Below are 20,266 nucleotides of genomic sequence, written 5' to 3' on the forward strand. Positions count from 1 at the left end.
CTCCCCTGCTTACAGTCTGTCTCCATCTCTCTGAAAAATAAACATTAAAAAATAATAAATCCATGTAGGAAGGCAATTTGTCTCTTTTTCTTACCACTAGACCATCAGTGCCTAGAACAGTGGCCAGCACATACAGTGAATTCAATAAATAAATGTAAAGTGAATAAATTATTTGTTTAAAAATTGTACTCACTCTGTGCAGCTGAACATAAAACCCAGTTCTGATTCAAGAACTACTAAATAATTCACTTACAAAAAATATTATTGGGCAATGTTGATTTCACCAAAGATTTTGGATGAGAAATGGAGAAAGGATTAATATTGGCACTCTTCATTAAAACTGTGCAACCTCACTCATAACAAAAACAAACAAACAAAAACAAACAAATAAAACTACACCAAGAAGCCTGAGTTGTTAGAGGCTATGGAGAGTGAAGAGAACTTCTGCAGGAAATGGAGGGAGATAAGAAGGAGCTAACTGGTACAAGGCCCAAGAAGACTGAGGAAAGTATTAATGTGGGAGAGTGGCAGTGATGGGAGATGTGTTACATAAAGGAGGTATCATTAAATACTTAAGGATAATGTGAAATATGTTTGTCAGAGAAGGGAATTAATAATATGGAAAGGGAAATGACTAAAATGAATCATGTGGTATTAGACAAGAATTGAAGTTATAGTACCAACTCATAGTTTTATAAAGTTTATTTATTTATTTATTTTGAGAGAGAGAAAGAGTGCACGAGTTGGGGAGGGGCAGAGAGAGAGGTAGAGAGAGAATCCCAAGCAGGCTCCACACTGCCAGCACAGAGAATGACACACAGCCTGATTCCACAAACCATGAAATCATGACCTAAGCCAAAATCAAGAGTTAGATGACCAAGCAATTGAGCCTCCAGGAGTCCCTCAACTCATAGTTTTTTTTTTTTTTTTTTTTTTTTTTTTTAATGAAGCTCTTTTTTTTTTTTTTTTTTATTTATTTCTAGGAAAGAGAGAGAGACAGCGTGAGCAGGGGACGGTCAGAGAGAGAGGGAGTCACAGACTGAAACAGGCTCCAGGCTCTGAGCTGGCAGTCAGCACAGAGCCCGACGCGGGGCCCGAACCCACGAACCGCGGGATCATGACCTAAGCGAAAGTCGGACGCTTAACCGACTAAGCCACCCAGGCGCCCCTCATAGTTTTTAATACAGAGAAAGACAGGAAGTAAGGAAGGGAGGGTAGAAGGGCAGGAGGAAGGTTTTGTTTATTAAGAAGGCCTAGGAACAGAGACACCTCAAAAGCAAGAAACACACCTAGCACCCATATCTTGGCTTCTAAATACTATTCTCCATTAAAAATCTCCTTGAAAAAAATGGATGACTCCAGGTCTGAGACAAGGAAAGTACAAGATTAGCCTGGAACATCTCTTTGGATGAGAAAGCAAGGAAGTGCTCACAGATGATAAAGTCAAAAGAACAGAAGAGCCAGCTTGAAGGAGTTCCACTGACCAAATCTAGGACAATCTTGACAGCCACAATTTAATGAAATGACCAGATCAAACATCATCAGTAATGCACTAAATCAAAATTGTGAGTCACCTGATAGGTTGCAACAAGAGGAACACAGAATCATTTCTGCTATCTTCCTGCCATAATCTCAATTGAGTCAAAAACAATGTCAGGCAAACCCAAATTAAGAGACATTTTTACAAAATATCTGGCCTATAATATTTAAAAGAATCAAAATCATAGAAGTGAAAGAAAGAACCTTTTCAAATTGGAAGACGCTAAAGAGGCCCAGCCGCTAACAGGCACAACACATGATTCTGGACGATATACTTTTGCTATAAAGGACATCCTAGGGATCATGCGCAAAACATGAATGGAATCTGAGAATTAGACAGTACTAACGTATCAAAACTAATCTTCTGATATCGATGGTTTTATTTAGGTTATATAGCAGAATGTCTTTGCTTTTAAGATATATACTCTACAGTATTCAGGAGGATACGATTATGATGTTGTTAACTTACTCTTAAGTAGTTTGGGGTGTAGCGAGGACATTCTCTCTACTTGCAATTTTTCCCTAAGTTTGAGATAGTGTGCAAATTTTCTTAAAATGAACTAAAAAAAATGCTAATCTCTGTTGGGAGTATGGTACAACTGGTACAACTACTTAGGAGGGGAATGTAGTAATGTTTATCAAAATAACATGTATCTTGTCCAACAATATCACTACTGGTAATTTATTCTATACACTAATGCAAAATAAGGTCTACATATGTTTACATGTTGCAATATTGTCATTAATGCAAACAATCACAAACAACCCAATGTCCATGAATAGGTTAAATTAATTATTGTTTGTACCTTATTTTTTTTTCTCTGTACTACATATTTTGGATATCTTTCCTGTCAGTGTATAGGGAGGTTTGTAATTCTTTTACACTGTTCCATCATACTCCATTTTATCTATGTAGCATAATTAATTTAACCTATTTGTGGACATTGGGTCTCATAGAATAAACTCTCAGTAGTGGTATTTTTGGATAAGATATATGTAGCAATAGTTTTTTTCTTTTTCTCTTTTTTTTCTGTTCTTTTTTTCTTTCCTTTTTTTTTAAGTTTTTATTTTAACTCCGCTTGGTTAACATACAGTGTTATATTGCTTTCAGGTGTACAATATAGTAATTCCACATTTCAGTACATCATTATGTGTTTGTCATGACAAGTGCATTGATTGGACTCTCTCTCCCTTATTTTTTTCCCTTTGCTTGTTTGTTTTGTTTCTCAAACTCGACATATGAGTAAGAATATGGCATTTTATCTTTCTATCTTTCTCTGACTGGCTGATTTCCCTTAGCATTATATCTCTGGCTCTATCCATGTCTTCATCCATTCGTCAGTCGATGGATACTTGGGCTGAATCCATATCTTGACTATTGTAAATAATACTGCTATAAACACAGGAATGCATGTATCCAAGAGGAACCTCCATACTGCTTTCCACAGTGGCTGCACCAATTTGCATTCCCACCAACACCTGTTGTTTCTTATGTTGTTGATTTTAGCCAATCTGACAGGTGTGAAGTAGTAGATCAACGTAGTTCTGATTTGCATTTCCCTAACGATAAATGATGATGAACATTTTTCATGTGTCTGTTGGCCATCTGTATATCTTTTTTGGATATGCATTTATAACTTTTTTAATATTCTTTTTTCATTTTATTTTAGAGGGAGAGTGCAGCAAGCCAGGAAGAAGGAAAGAGAGAGAGAATCTTAAGCAGGCTCCACATTCAGTGTAGACCCCAAAGTAGGGCCCCATCGCACAACCCTGGGATCATGATCTGAGCTGAAATCAAGAGCTGGACGCTCAACTGACTGAGCAATTGTAATTTTGATAAACATACTACATTTCCCTTCTAAGGAGTTGTATCGATTTATACTCAAATTGATGAAATAAATTTCAAAACAGAAATGAAAAGTGCCTATATTCTCAAAGCTTTACCAACTCTGTGTATTATCAAACTACCCACAAGTAGCTTATTAAAGTATTTTTTCTAAATACATAACATTATTTGCCCAAGAGAAACTTTAATGAATGGGATTTCCTCCACCTCACGAGGTACTAATTTACTTACCAGTGGTGCCCCTCTATCCACACATACCATTTCTACTCTGTGACCTTCTTCTGCTCTTTGATTTTGGTGGGTCCTGATAAGCATGGGCCTCCACTCCTCTTATTTAACATTAATCTAAGCAGCATCTATCTCTAAATAGGCAAAAGGCTCTGCCCAAATTTGAAGAAACATTTAAAACTTGTCAAAACTGAAGATTTTTGGCTTAAACCCAAGATGAGAAGGATAAACAAACCCTGCCCAAATGGAATCTAGTTCTGATATATTTTCCTGCCTTTCTAATTAAAGCCAAATGTTTGAATATTTCTTAAATTACCTCTCAAATTCACTGCATTGTTTTTCCTTTTAAAAGGAGACAAACTTATATTTACATTGTTAATAGATTTATTTTAACACATGCTTATTTTTCAGTTTGTCATGCAGTGTTCTGAATCTCCAATGTGGCCAGCCCGATGTGCTCTATTCTTCGGTGGACTGACATAAATTTGCTGCCTGGACCACATATGTACCACAGAATTATGGGAGCCACAAATGTCAGAATGCTCACTCCCACAACTTTTTGTCATGATTTTGCTCCTTGACAATGATACAAGGGAGCCAGGGAAAGGGATCCAGGGTATTAGTGAACAGTTAACAACAAGAGTACAAAAAGTAAAATCTTCTGACTGGACTATGTTTCAAAATATTACTCCCAATAACCAACATTTCAGTAGTGCATTTCAGAATCCACTGTAAGTGTTATCCCATTTGATTTCTATAATTTCAGTGAATAATATTGATTCCCATTCTTTAAGTCAGGAAATGAAAAAATAATAACTGAATTTCCCCAGATCACACAACTAGGAAAAAATAAGCCTATAAAGTACCTGAGTTTGGCTAATCTTCAATGATCTCAGAGTAAATCTCTATGATTATTAAGTTTAATAAGTCTATCAGTAATGGATATTTCTAAATTCAAATGACTTTAAAATTTTATGAGGCTACCTAATGCCTCGAGAACAGCGTCCATGGAGGCTGGGAATTCCAGAAAATAGGAGCTAAAAAGGTTAATCTATTCTAACAGAAGGATGATTAATATGAGGTACGATTACCTATGTCTAATTAACCTAGTCCATTATTGAGTTCTTAACAAGGAGGATATGGATACAGAAATGTCACTCAGAAAGAATTCAGCTAAGAAAGTTTGAAGACAGTACTGCTCTGGGAATGATAATCATTATATTTGTTAGCCACTGGGAATGCTTGAAACCATCTTCATATTTAAGCCAGAACCTAAAATACTTCTTTATTCAAACCTCTCTGATAAGAGGACTGTGAAGCATAAGATTAATAAGTAATCTTTCAAAGGTCTTAAAGGAAAATATGTTTATTGTTTTTAAATAAATACCAACCAGTCTTGCTTATTGTATTCAAAGACCTACTAATAAAAAGTTAAACATTGCAGGGCGCCTGGGTGGCTTAGTCGGTTAAGCGTCCGACTTTCGCTTAGGCCATGATCTCGCAGTTCGTGGGTTCGAGCCCCGTGTCGGGCTCTGTGCTGACTGCCAGCTCAGAGCCTGGAGCCTGTTTCAGTCTGTGACTCCCTCTCTCTCTGACCCTCCCCTGCTCACACTGTCTCTCTCTCTCCTAGAAATAAATAAAACATTAAAAAAAAAAAAAAAGTTAAACATTGCTAGTGAGTGGCATATATTCTTGACTGACCAATGATTTAATAATAGGCCTAACTCCTCTCTCTCACTCTGACACCCATCTTATACCTGCTATATTCCAAGAGAAAGTCGGATAAAACACCAATAATATTTCCACTAATTACACTTCTGAGGACCTTGGAAAATCAATGTTCCTTTAAGCATACCTAACTTAAAATCTTAGGTACTGAAAAAATTTGGCTTGCCATATCCTGTGGGTTAGTTTGTGTTTTGTTTTGTTTCACTGTATAATGCAATGTCAAGTAAGAATGAAGGATATCATTTACTTTAGTTTTATGCTATGTTAATGGAATTTTTCTTATTATCTTGGAATTGGTTATTCTGATTGAAAAATTATGACAAAATAGTATAAGGATTCCATAATTTTAAAGGCCACGCCAACCACTGAGGCCAAAAGCCTGTTAGGACTTATTTAGACACAAAGGAGCTGCCTCTCCTATTGCCAACCAGCATATCGGCCCTAAGTGGGCAGAAAAATAGTTCCCCTCAACCCACCAGAAGTCAAGTGAAGAGGAAGTTTCAGTGAAATACGGAAAGTGAACACTGGCAAAGCAGAAAGCTTGACAGCCTACTACTTAGCTAAATATTTACAGAGTCAAGGAACTAGAGACCAACCTGAAGCCTGCCTTCAAAGTGCAGTGAGCCCTATGAGGGATTCTGGGGGAGAACTTGACCTGTGTCTGGAATGTGGAAGCATATCTGAACACCAAGAACTGTGCATCCTTCTTTTCTGGAGATTTTCAAGGAGGGCTTGCTGACTAAGCCCAGAAGAGTAGGACAAAAAGAGAGCACATTATAGGGAACTTAGGAAAAAGATGGAGAAAGTCTCTGGCTTATTCCAGTTTCCTTGTCTATCAGAGGACGCAGATGAGGCCTTCCTGGTTCCACGCAATACAAAAGAATATAGAGGAGTGAGGAGAAAGCCCAAGTCCAAGTCCTAGAACAACACCTGACAGTGTGCTTTTTAAGGGGAGTAGGATGTGGACCAAAGGCAGGACTAAAGGAAGACATGGGTGCACTCCCCAGAGACACAGTGCACCAAGCTGAAGCTAAACAGCACTAAAATTTGCACAAAGCTGTGAGGAGATCGTCACATCCTCAGTGACCACCAGCAGCAACAGAATCATGCACATTCTCCGGGGGAGGGCTATGTCCTCATCAATAAGCAATCCCCACCATCTCTTATATTCCTCCTACGGAACAAAGGAGTGAAATGCTACAGAGGGAATTGAGAGGATCATATTTGAGACTGGATTTTTACACTGGAGTGAAATTAGTTTGGATTTGCTTTGTTTTTTTTAATAACTGCAAATGATGAGAAAGATGTAAAATATGCTCAATAAATTGTCATGGGAGATTTCGACAAAGTACTACTGGGAATTGTAATTGGAGAAAAATAAAAACATTATTGTGTTAATATCCACCAAGTAGAGCCCACTCAATAAAACTGTTTATACTAACATGCTGACTATCTAATCAGGCTAGGAGGGGTTTTGCGGGGGAGGAAAGGGGTCACACATCATCTCAACATAGTGGACAATAAAAAGAACAACAATAACAAAAAACAAGTCAATTCTTACATGCAGGAATTAGGAAAAGAGATTTTAAAAGAATAAAAAAATCATTAAGATTTGATCTTATATAAGTTGAAGACCCACACTTACTTGTCTATGTCTTTGTTAAAAGGAAATATTTTTAGTAAAACAAACCTTGGATTTGTATAAGGCCTTTGAAAGTTTTCAATGTACTGGATTTGGGTTTTGTTTTGTTTTGTTTTGTTTTTCTTATAACATACAGTATAGTCTTGACTTCAGGAGCAGAAGCCAAGTGATTCATCACTTACATATGATACCCAGTGCTCATCCCAACAAGTACCCTCCTTAATGTCCATCACCCATTTAATCCATCCTCCCACCAACCTCCCTTCCAGCCACCCTCAGTTTGTTCTCTGTATTTATGAGTCTCTAATGGTTTCTCTCTCTGTTTTGAATTTTACCTTATGAGAAAAGACCAAATGTCTCATTATTCACTTTCATATCCATGGTGTACATGATGAACCACAGAAAATATTCAAACCATGATTTTCAAATCAATCTATCACCTTCTATCCACTTCTCCCTTCTGCTGTCTTATCTTCAATTCATTGAAAATTTGGGGGGGATAGTTCTAATTTTTTTCACAAGATACCTGTATTATTTTTGTAATTGAAAAATAAAGCAATGATTAGCATTCTATTCATCTTCCTTTATGTAATTATGCCTTATTCTATATAACAAATAACTATTCATTTCCACATTCAACATTTATTTCCTTCAAGTCAACCTCTTTCTAACCAGTATCTTCAACTTATTTGTGCCATGTTTTTCTATTTAAATGTTTGCCCTATAAAATCTGACTTCTCCACTCCTAGCACCGGGGGCTGCTAGAAAAAACACTACAACCTTTCAGGTTGGTGTCTCAACTCAATTTCAGTTTTGATTCTCAGATCTTCTGTAACACTCAGAAATTTGTGTTTTGTTTTGTTCTTGCTCATTTCACTTTTTCATTCTCTACAGTAATTTCAGTATCCTCTCTACTGTCCTCAAACCTCCAACTAAATCACTCCTTCTTAGCAACGACTGCACAGAGAAAGTAAGAGCCGTAAGATAGAAAGTCACTCCTCTTTCAGCCACGGAGACTCGCAAACTAACCCGTATTGAAGCTATTCTCCCCTCCCATTCTCTTGAACTGGGAATTAGGTCTTTCCCATATCTAAAACTAATCCAGTCTCTTCTATATCTTAAACTTGTCCTCAGATTGGCGTCTAATCAAAAACAAGTCTTTCCTGAATGAGTAACCTTTTAGCTATCACCCTATCTTTTTCATTCACGACTAAATTGAAATTGTTGCATACCTGCCCTGCTTGTGGAAGGGGTTGGGGGGAGTAGGAGTAGCATGTGAGTCAGAGCCCACCTGATACATGGTAAAGATGTCCCCACACAGAGATCAGTCTGGTGTAGAGAGGCCAAGCCTGAGGAAGATGAGGATTTGTTCATGTAGAGGGGCACAGTGTGGACGGCAGAGCCTGCACAGGGGAACAGTGCATCTACAGAGGAGAGGGGATAGCAGTAGAAAGCAGAGACTGATTACATACATGAGGATAATTGCATTATTGTTATGATCAAATGATATAAAGCACGTAAAGACTGAGCACACCATATTCATCATTTTATGTTTTAAGAATTATGTAAATAGTCAAAAGCATTTTTCCCTCTAGAGCTCCCTAAAATTGTTTTCTTTTCATAACCAATCTTTTTTTTTTTTTTTAATTTTTTTAATGTTTTATTTATCTCTAGGAGAGAGAGAGAGACAGCGTGAGCAGGGGAGGGTCAGAGAGAGAGGGAGTCACAGACTGAAACAGTCTCCAGGCTCTGAGCTGGCAGTCAGCACAGAGCCCGACGCAGGGCTTGAACCCACGAACCGCGAGATCATGACCTAAGCAAAAGTCAGACGCTTAACCAACTAAGCCACCCAGGCGCCCCTCTTTTCATTTTTTTATGTACCCTACTTTTCACACAGATAAAGACTGTTTCTTCTTAACACAAATCTAATAAGTCTCTTCATGAGAGAGTTCTCATTTTATTTATTTGCTTCTTTAAAAAAATATCATGTTCTGGGCTGCCTGGGTGGCTCGGTCGGTTAAGCGTCTGACTGTTGGTTTCAACTCAGGTCATGATTTCACAGTTTCTTGAGTTCAAGCCCTGTATCGGGTTCTGTGCTGGCAATGCAGAGCCAGCTGGGGATTCTCTCTCTCCCTCTTTCTCTCTGCCCCTCCCATACTCATGCTGTCTCTTTCTCTCAAAATAAATAAATAAACTTAAAAAAAATGGTATGTTCTAACAGAAAGTTATCTTTGGAGAAATGAGATAATACCAGAAACTATTAGCACTGCTCAGGCATGGAATATTTCTTTCTTCCGTGTCCTAGTAAGTAAGCACATATAGGTCCCCACAGGAAATTCAACACATACACTGTATGGTAAATATAGTATTATAAGAAAATACGATTTTAGGGGCACCTGGGTGGCTCAGTTGGTTAAGCATCTGACTTCGGCTCAGGTCATGATCTCACAGTTCGTGGGTTCGAGCCCCCCATCAGGTTCTGTGCTGACAGCTGGCTCAGAGCCTGAAGCCTGTTTCAGATTCTGTGTCTCCCTCTCTCTCTGAACCTCCCCTGCTCATGCTGTCTCTCTCTCAGAAATAAATAAAAAACATTAAAAAAAAAGAAAAGAAAATATGCTTTTAAAATATAAAACAAGAAGGCCAAATACATAAATTTGTGGAAAACAGTGTTTCTATCATTTAAATAATTGTTTCTTAATAACTAGACAATGTTTGGGAGAAAAACCTCTATTGTAAAAAAGAGTAATGATTCAACTAATTAATGGGCTCTACATTGACAGAATGAACATTATATACCATACATTTAAAGCTCTTTTGAGTCCCATAATTGTGAAGATACATATGTGGGTATTTTCTAGCTCTCTTACTATTGTGTTTCTCTTACAAATTTTAAACTAAAAGTTCTGGCTGCCAGAGGTGAAAATTTATAATGAATTACATGATTATACATTTCTACTCACTGACCACACTCTCTAAATTTAACTATCATGTTTTACCATTGTTAATTGTTTAATTTTATCATTGATCTCTTTGTTTAGTAAAATACACAAGATAGTGGGGTGCTTGGGTGGTTCAGTCAGTTAAGCTTCTGACTCTTGGTTTCAGCTCAGGTCATGATCTCAGTCTGTGGGTTTGAGCTCTGTGCTGGACCTCCGCATCCACTCCATGCAGACCTAGAGCCTGCTTGGGATTCTTTGTCTCCCTCTCTCTCTGCCCCTCTTCCACTCATTCTCTCTCTCTCTCAAAAATAAATAACACTAAATTTTTAAAAATATGCAAGATAATACATTAAACACATCCCTAGAGTTTTTCTTTTAATTATTAAAGGAAAATTAATTCACCATTCAGAAGTTAAATTTATACACATAAATTTAATCCATAGCAATTTAAGAAACAAAACAATGGAGCAAAGGAGGAAAAAACAAGAGGCAAACCAAGAAACAGACTCTTCACTATAGATAACACACTGATGGCTACCATGTGGGAGGTGGGGGCGAGGGATGGGTTAAACAGGTGATAGGGGGTGAGGAGGGCACTTGTGATGAGCACATAACTTGTATTATGTGGAAGTACTGAATCACTGTAACATACACCTGAAACTCTTATTACACTCTGTTAACTAACCAAATTTGAATAAAAACTTAAAAAAAAAATGTAATCCACAGCACTTACCATTGCTCATACTTTCTGCTATCTTGTAAGAATCCAGAACGCTATATCTCATTTCCATTCATAAATCCACAAACTTCTGTTTCTCCACAGCAAATATTGTAGTTTTTTCAATCTATTTCATTGTTTTTAAAAATAAAAAAATATTTTAAAATATACGCAAAATAATTTTTACATAATATATATATTTAATGACCAGGTTTTCAAATACCTGTCAAATTTACCAAAGTTATAAATGAAAATTGTTTGTCTTCAGAAATGTTCTTAGTGATTTTAATTTCTAAGACAGGTATCACCTATACATAATCTCAATATATACATAGCCAATAAAATACTACAAAATCAAGATCTTTGATGTCTATGACTTACTTGTAAATCTGTTCAGAATACTTTTATTAAATGTCAGCTGTGAAGCTATATGCTAAAAATATAGATAAGCAAGTTTCATTTAACTCCGAGATTCTTAGAGTCAGGTATTTTGCTCTCTGCTATGGCACACAATAGCATTTTTCCTAAGCAATCAAAAGCAGACTGGAAGATTCTTTGTTCATTAATTGTAAATAATGTATCCAATATAAGTAGAAAAATGCTGAAAGGTGATATATATTTTTTAATATAACTATTACTTTAAAACCATAAAACTTTAGTAAAGGCAGTAATCATTATTTATTTCAACTGGGATTGGACAATATATCATGATGGTGACCTTGAGGCAATCAGCACACGCTTATAAAATGATGGTTTGAACTTATATCTTATTTTTTCTAATTTTTTAAATTCTTTAAATATTTATTTCTTTTGAGACAGAGAGCCAGACAGAGTGCAAGTGGAAGAGGGGCAGGGAGAGAGGGAGACACAGAATCTGAAGCAGGTTTCAGGCTCTGAGCTGTCAGCGCAGAGCCCAATGCAGGGCTTAAATGCATGAGCCATGAGATCATGACCTGAGTCAAAGTCAGACGCTCAGTTGACCGAGCCACCCAGATGCCCCTGAACTTGTGTCTTATTTTCAATTCATCAGTCTCATGCAGTTTCACGTGGGTATCTAGAAAAATTTCCTGTAAGATTCAACAATCTTATAATGGAAAGTTGTTTAAAGATAACATTCTTTTATCAATTTACCACATATCAATAAATATTTATTAAGTGTATATTATGTGCCTGGCACTGCACTAAGTACTGCCCATATAGAAATGATTAACACTTGAGCCTTAGATAAGAGAACCCGTGAGGGGCGCCTGGGTGGCTCAGTTGGTTAAGTGTACAACTTTAGCTCAGGTCATGATCTCATAGTTCATGACTTCGGGCCCCATATCAGGCTCTGTGCTGACACCTCAGAGGCTGGAGCCTGCCTCAGATTCTTTGTCTCCCTCTCCCTGCCCCTCCTCCACTCACACTGTCTCTTTCTCAAAATAAAGAAATAGTTTTAAAAATTTTAAAAAGAGTAACCCTGAGAGGCATGGAGTATTATGGGAGAGACAGTAAAATGAACCACACAAAACACTATTAAGGAATAAAGTTTTTAAAAGGTGCTGTGAACAAAGAAGAGAAACTTATATCTAGGGGAGGGTTACAGAAGCCTTCTTGGAGGCTTGATAAACAAGTCTACTGCCTGGCTTTCAGCATGACGTACGGAGAGAATTGGTTCAAATCCTAGTACCATCTGTTACTAGTTGTAGGAGTTTGGACAAGTTACTTCATCATTTCAAGCTGGTTTCTTTGTTTATAGAATGGATATAATAGCATTTACGTTACAGTGCTGTTAAGAGGACCACATAAGATAATGAGTAGAAAGCAAAGTGGCTGCTATAAAATTTGCTAGTATTCTTGTTGTTTTAATGGTGACCTCTTTCTCGTTCACACACACCCCTCACTTAGCAAACAAACTGGTGGTTTATGGACTTCTTCGCCAATTAATTTATGTCCTATATATTTCTAAAAGAAAAACTTGCTTCGTCCCACCAAGCCTGCCCCCCATTCCATTTCTGGTTATCAGCTAGGCTTTGTGACCCCATGAAAAGTCTCCCTGACTTTCTTTTCATTACCACACATGCCTGTGCCAGGCCCGCTCTTTGAATGTAAGCCTGACCACTGAGAAATGTCTTGAATATCTACCATAACTCTCCTGTCATCCTTCTCTGTCCCCATATCCACCCGGAGACAGAACTCTTGCCCTTTACCCTCACACTACTTTCTGAGAAGTCTTTCTTACCAATGTTTTCATGATTTTTCGACAGTTCCCTTAATTGGCTTTGTCCTCTAACTATTGCTCTAACTACTGGCCACTGCTGTCTCCAACACTTCATTTCATTTGGAGTGATCACTGTAGAGACAGAAAAAAACAATGTGATTAAAGGGAATGACAATTTGTTTTTTCTCACCTTATCGTCTTTAGGATCATGACTCTACTTGACAATCATTCTCTCCCCTGCAACAACCTCCCATTGGCCACTTATCTATCAAGGGACTCTTTCATGAAAGGTTCTTCTCTCCTTCCTCTTCATTTGCAGAAAAACCTAAGTGGGGAGGTCAGGCTCAGTTCAGTTTCTTCTCATACATTTATCTTTCTGAGGGCTTCTACCAAGTTTCACAAAAACAGATCCAAATGATATCAAAAGACAGAAATAAAGAAAAAAATAGAGTTAAAGGGCTTCTCCCTATTCAAGGAGCCCACTGGCAGAAATACAGTTTTCCTTATTTTTAAGACTGCAAAAAATATGATTTGGATGTTAAAATTATTAGGTAAAATGCAGTCTACTCTAGCTTCCTAATTTTGTCTTTAACCCATGCCTTACAAAATTATTTTTGCTTTACTAAAGCATTACTGTCACTTTCTAAAGACCAAGATGACTATAATATTTCAACTTGTCAATTAATTCATTTTTTTTTATTTGAAAGGGAGAGTGTGCATGCGAACAGGGGAAAGATGCAGAGAGAGAGAGAGAGAGGGAGGGGGAGAGGGAGAGGGATGGGGGGGAGAGAGAGAGAGAGAGAGAGAGATGGAGAGAGAGTTCCAAGCAGGCTCCATGCTAAGTGTGGAACTCCACTCAGGGCTCAATCCAACTACCCTGGGATAATGACCTGATCCACCCAGGTGCCCCAATTTGTAGATTATTCATAATTAAAATGTGGGGCTTGAACCCATAAACGGTGAGATCATGACCTGAGCCGAAGTCAGATACTCAATTGACTGAGCCACGCAGGCTCCCCAAGTATTCATGATTTAATTTTGTTCCCCACTTCATATGCTTTGTACATCTTCACAACAGCTTGTGTACCTCATGTCCACAAAACTCTGCATATATGTTTCAAAGTCTAAAATATTAAAGCATTGAGGTCCTATCAGATTCTCCACAGCAAAATAATTTGAAATTCATATGCTCTACAAAAAACAATTATCAATTGACTATATCAATTATATATCAATATGGGGCAGATATTGTCAGTTGCCTCATGTTTCCACTGAAATACATTGATTTAAGTAGCTTGTACATGAACCAAAGGAAAAATGTTCATTTTACAAAGACAAAAAGCAAAAAAAACAATTCCTGATTAAGCCACATGCGAATGAATATACTAAGTCACAGATTAAATGTCTGATTTCAAAGTTTAGCTATCACGTAACTTGTTTCCTAACTCTGAAACAAAAGATCATTTGCAACGCTTAGAATTCTGGGGCAGGAAGTCCCCAGCAAACTTTTAAACTTAAATGCCTTTCCTCCTTACAGCATGCCTCAACAAACACTGCCTTCATCATAGCTACTTCTTCAATTGAGTAACAAGAAAAATTCCTCAATAGGAAAAATAGTAACATGAAAACTAAGCTGATTCAAATGAATGAGAACTAATTCTCTTTTGAAGGTTTTAAGTATGATAACATAAGTGTAATAATGAACAACAATAAATAAAACTAACCTTACATAACAGACCCTTGGAGAATCTTCCATTAAACAGTACTGAAAATACAGTGATGGTAAATAATAAGTTTTAAGTTTTAAAATCATCAATAATAAGGATCTTCTTCACCAACAGAAAAAAATGTCAATGATTGGGAAGGCAATATTCTCTAAGTGAGATAGCAAATATGAAATTCCAGTTAGCAAAATATGAATTTAAGGTAAAAAAAAAAAAAACTGGAAACTTGTTGCATTCACTTATACTTTGCACTAAAACTCAATAATCTTCAGAAAATGTTAGCTATTATAATTAGATATTTTTTTTACAGTCATTACATAAAGTTGTACCAGGTCAAAAGTCATAAAATAGTTCAGAAAATAAACTTAGCATTTCTGATCCTTCCCATAGGCCCACTGCCATTCAAGCCTATATGAATAAACTTTACCAAGTCATCAAATTTAGAAGGATCTAAATGTTACAAATTCAGTCAAGAGATATTCCCTTGGAGCCACTGATCAAATCTCTTTTCAGCCACTAATCAAATCTCTTTTGAAAGAATTCTAATTGATATGAATCATTGTCTTTGCTTCACCAGCAATGCTTTCCTTTATTAGTTGTACATCTAGATGGAAATGTAACAAAACGTTAACAGTGGTTATCTCTGGCTGAATAGAATTATGGATGATTTGACTTAAAATTAAGAAATCAAGGCATGCTTGGGTGGCTCAGTTGGTTCAGCACTGGATTCTTCATTTTGGTTCAGGCCACAAGCTCTTGGTTAATGAGATGTAGCCCTGCGTTGGGCTTTCCACTGACAGTGCAGAGCCTGCTTGGGATTCTCTCTCTCTCCCTGTGCCCCTACCCAGTCCATGCTCTCTCTCTCTCTCTCTTTCCCTTTCTCTCTCTAAATAAAAAAATGAACTTTAAAAAGAAAAAAAACATATTTAAAAAAAAGACATCAAAAATAAAACATCAACCGGTGTTCATGTAACACATATCATGAGGAGGGAGAACAGAAATAGAAATTTGGGACTGAATTTTGTGATGAAATTCACAATGCATTTAAATGTCTATTAAGTATGAAGAGCACAAATGCACCATCTAATTAAGTATCAAATATTAAAAAACTCACTTATTTTGCTAATAATATAGCAAATTTTGTCTTCAGTCTTCACACCAACATCATTGTTGTATTCTGAGGATGTTAAAGAGTTAAGTCAGAGTTACAAAACCCTGAAATACGAAATTAAGACGAAAAGAAAACAAAAACCAAACACCCCTAGTTCTACACTATTCAAGCCAATCAAGTGTTAGTTGAAATAAGGATTAAGCATGGATTTCAATTTTTTTTTTTTTTTAAGAAGAGGTTCTAGCTACTTGGTATGGTTTTTCTTACAACCATACATGAAAACTTTCTGTTGAGATGGCTTGCTTTTTTTTTTTTAATAATAATATTGAGCACATTGATATATTATGTGAAAATCTCCAGACTTGGCAGTAATTTTTACATACCACATCAATACCAAATATCCTGGCAGTGATTATCATTTGTCATTTTAGACAGAGTTCTTGAGCTTGAGTTTAATCCTTTGTATAGTAAGGTGCAACAGCCATTGAATTTAAAGTCCAAGGAACAAATACCATACAGAGAGACTTCTATTTAAGCTCTGAAGAAGCTATAAAAAGGGAAGGGGGAGCTAGTTATTCTGTCTACTTGGAATTTTACCCACCTGAGTCTAGTAGAGGGGTTAGAAGAAGGGAAAGGAGTTAACAGCAGTGGGATGTTGTTCTGGGAACAGAAAGCAGCACACAACTGCACACTGGCAACAGTGAGACAGGCTAACAAAAGGGGACAGAAGATGCACTTGACAGAAGTATAGAGAGTTAGCAGATGAGTAGGAGGAGAAGGCATATGAGACGTAGGCTGGAGTGCAGTAGGAAAGAGCTTTAGTGGTAAAGACGGATAGCTTAAACTTAATGCACAATACAATAAGGGCCCAGGTCCAGAAGACCAAGAAAACACCTACAGTACCACATTTCAAGTCATCTCAAGGGCCCAGTTTTAGACAAAGAGTTTTCAAAAGGGGAGGTTACAAAAGCCATGAGAGAAAATATCTAGTCCAAAATTTAGTCCAAGTGCTCCAAAGGGAACCTGACTGGCTCAGTAAGAAGAGCATGAGACTCTGGATCTCAGGTTGTGAGTTAGAACCCCATATTGGATGTAGAAATTACTTAAATAAATAAATTTTTAAAACAATGAAAACACAAACAGGAATTTAGAAGTGCCTGAGTTGTTTGTTTGTTGTTTGTTTGTTTCTGGTGTTTCCACAGTTTGAACAAAAGGAGGAGGTAAACAAAATGAAGCAAGTAAACTCAAGTTTAGACACTTAAATAGTTATGTGACCAAATCCAAATCGAAGAAAGGCGATAATTAGGATAAATGAGTAGAAACTTAAAGTGATGGGGGTAAGAATTTCCTGGCAACTTGTCAATTAGTTTAAGAGGTATTTAGGAAGCGTTTACAAAGACACAGAAAGAAAATAAAGAGAAATAGCAAAATAAGTAATAAAGACAATAATTTATAATACCCTAAACAAAAACTGGTAAAACAAACTACAAGTAAATCTCTTAGGATTCTTTCTGGTTAAATGCAATTCTAGTTCATTTAAACAACTGATTCTTATTTTTTTAGATAGACGTTACATTAAAACAAGAAAAATTTTACTAAAAATTCTAAACAATTTAGCCATTGTTCACAAGCCCTAAAGTATTTAAAACAAATTTAGTAATGAAGGCCCCATTGTGTACCACACTTTTAAATCCACTTCTTACCCAATGTCATTTGAACGCTTCACAAGTATCATTTGACCCTAAAGCTGAGCTGACATTTTAGCAAATTCACCATTTTACCACTAGGTGGCGAAAAAAACCCAAGTAGTATCTGTTCCCAAAGCTAGCAGGAAATTCCAAGTACCTGAACAACTAGAATTTCCACCAGGTGTCAACCAAGAGGAAAGAAAAAAAAAAAAGGCTATTTTTTTCCCACTCAAATACACAAATTCATAGTTTTAAGCATAGCCATCTCAACTTTATTAGAGATAAATGGCCTGCCCGTTAACTCTCCAAATAATTTGCATATTTATATATAATGCTGAGCCCAAGATAACTGCCTTGTCAACTGAAATCCAATTAAGTTGTTTCTTCCTCTAAAAGCAAGTAAACAGTAAAACCAATGAGTACAGTCAAAAATCTTCCAAAGTATATTTAATTATGGATATATAGTTGCAGATTCATATTTTTCCATCTACATTTCTAAGAAGCAGCTCTCTTGATTGCAAAAATCTAGAGAAGTGTATACTGTCATGCCTTGAATTCCAGTGTGATTTTATGAAAACAATGTCATTTGTTACCAAAATATTCATAATAAAGATAAAGGTACTTGTCTTTAAGAGAATTATGATGTGGAACAGTCTAAGGCCGTTGGACTTGTAAAAATTAGTATTAGAACTTAACAAAATTAAGGTCTATTTATATACCAAATCATGCTTTTTAAAAACCATCTTTACAGGCTTCACTCATTTCTAACAAAGATTTCTGATTCTGTTGTGAACATGATGTCAGCTAAAACACTATGTCATGTTACCTCTTATCAAGCGGTACGTTTTAAGGCCAAACTCTATTTTTAATCCTCTGGACACAGGAGTTGTGATCATGTCATACCCTGCAAATCTAGCTGTAGGTGGTGTCTTCATTTAAAAAGCCTCTTTTCTTCCTTCTAGGAAGTGGTCAGGCCTTCTACCACCCCCTCCCCCCCCCCCCCCCCCCCCCCCCGCGTCATCAGGCAAACAACTTGGTTGCTTTTCCTTGCAATTTAAATAAGAGATGGAAGAAAAAGCAGTTGAGGAGTAAGCAAAACCTATTGATTTAAACACCACACACACAACTATTGATTATAGTTGCTTCTCGATTTCTTGCTCCTTCTGGTATTCTAAGGTTCCTCTGCCTCGACTGAGTTCTTTCCACTTTGCCTACAACGCACTAGTCTTTTTTTTAAAAAATCCAAGCCAAGAATGCTCTGGTCTACGAACATTATTTGTCTGGATTTTATTACGTTTTCTTTTGAAATTGGTTAGATTATGCTCAGCAACCAGCCGCTTGCCCAACCGGTTTCTTCCCTTCCCCCATCTCTCTTCACACATCACTTTTTCCTCCTTCCATCCAAGCAGTGGGCAAAAAACCCTGCAGCGCCGGTAACGCTCGCTTGGGGCTGGTCACTCAGCAAAACCTACTTGGTTTTGCACACATCCCCCCACCCAGCGCTTGTCCCCCAGTGCCCCACTCTTTCATTATCTATTAGAGTGTGCTCGGTAAGGGGCTCCAGACAGCACGTCGAGGGTTTACGGTAGCCTGCCTACCAATAGGAGCCCACAATGAAGAGATGTCAGGTTCAGCCTCCCGACAGCCCCAGTATCTTCTTCCCTTAGCTGTACACCTACTGTACCCGCGAGCGAGCGAGGGAGCGAGCCGGGCGCGGGAGGGGACGCGCAGGGAGGGCGGACAGCAGCCGCGGCGTGCGCGTGCGCACTGGGGTTGTTTTTCACAAAGCTGCTCTTAAAGTGAGCTGGCAGCCTCCAGCCGCCCGTCTTTGTAAGGAGACCACTGAGACTAGCAGGATCGTGGAGCAGCAGCCTCTCTGCTGCCCTGACTTTTTAAGAAATCTCAATGAACTATTTGTAAAGAATCACTGATCTTGCCTGCAAGCTTTTTGCACGGCAAAGACATCGATCAGTGTTAGGTGAAGATCACATTTTATATGTGATCTTGACTTTTTTGTCTTACATTATATTTTTATAGATTTTGTTATAAACATGGTGCTGGGAAAGGTGAAGAGTTTGACAATAAGCTTTGACTGTCTTAATGACAGCAATGTCCCTGTGTATTCTAGTGGGGATACAGTCTCAGGAAGGGTGAATTTAGAAGTTACTGGGGAAATCAGAGTAAAATCCCTTAAAATTCATGCAAGAGGACATGCGAAAGTACGCTGGACCGAATCAAGAAACGCCGGCTCCAATACTGCCTATACACAGAATTACACTGAAGAAGTAGAATATTTCAACCATAAAGACATCTTAATTGGACACGAAAGAGGTAAGTTTTTATATTATACAGAAATCATTAGACCTCGATTTTCTTCAGGAAAGTACATTTTCAATTTTCCTGAATTAGTGCAATTCTACTCCTGGCATAACACATAGCATTTTGATAGAGGTTAGCAAAGTTGGAAGATTTGGAATCTCCTTGACATTCATAGTGTGTTAAGCTGTAATGCATGCAGGCATCTGCAAAGTGACTGCAAACTGCACTTCTTCAACTACCTCTATCTATACCCGGCTTGCTCTGTGCCATACGCACTTGGAATACATTTCTGTCTTACTTGCAAATTCTACTTAAATCCCATTCAGTAATTTTACAAGTTTTCAAATGAATTGTTAAAATCTGCAGTTCAATATTAGATTCCCCCCCTTGTACTCTGCAACCTTAGATCTTAAAAACTAAGCTTCAGTGAAGAAATGGAGTAACATTTTTTAAGTGAGTAAATAGGTGGTTTTCATTTTTAGTACTGACACGCAAAATATTTTAAAGAATTGATCGTTGTTCTTTGATAAAGGATTTCTGTGGCTTATTTTGACATATGGCATCAGCACCCCACGTGTTTTTTT

The 20,266-nt window shown here is 37.3% G+C and overlaps 1 protein-coding gene and 1 long non-coding RNA gene across 4 annotated transcripts in view; one reads left to right on the top strand and one right to left on the bottom strand.

Annotated features, from left to right (window-relative positions):
* LOC120247539 overlaps window positions 1-20,266 on the bottom strand; it is a 22,167-nt gene continuing 1,901 nt past the window's right edge. The window contains exons 1-6 of one of the 3 annotated variants that reach the window (XR_005532346.1): window positions 18,962-19,172; window positions 15,679-15,741; window positions 12,862-12,972; window positions 10,656-10,767; window positions 8,275-8,407; window positions 1-30 (exon numbers count right to left, since the gene is read on the bottom strand). This is a non-coding gene — a long non-coding RNA (uncharacterized LOC120247539). Of the gene's footprint in view, window positions 31-8,274; window positions 8,408-10,655; window positions 10,768-12,861; window positions 12,973-15,678; window positions 15,742-18,961; window positions 19,173-20,266 lie in introns of those variants that run through there. The other 2 variants (XR_005532345.1, XR_005532347.1) reach the window with 2 other exon arrangements.
* The window catches only part of ARRDC3 (arrestin domain containing 3), a 14,435-nt gene continuing 13,346 nt past the window's right edge, over window positions 19,178-20,266 (top strand). The window contains exon 1 of the mRNA XM_039255492.1: window positions 19,178-19,694. Within this exon, the coding sequence (XP_039111423.1) occupies window positions 19,415-19,694 (280 nt within the window). The 5' untranslated portion in view covers window positions 19,178-19,414. The remainder of the gene's footprint in view (window positions 19,695-20,266) is intronic.

The sequence above is a fragment of the Hyaena hyaena genome, unplaced genomic scaffold (assembly GCF_003009895.1).
Source record: "Hyaena hyaena isolate Hyena2069 unplaced genomic scaffold, ASM300989v1 scaffold_529, whole genome shotgun sequence".
Taxonomy (NCBI): domain Eukaryota; kingdom Metazoa; phylum Chordata; class Mammalia; order Carnivora; family Hyaenidae; genus Hyaena; species Hyaena hyaena.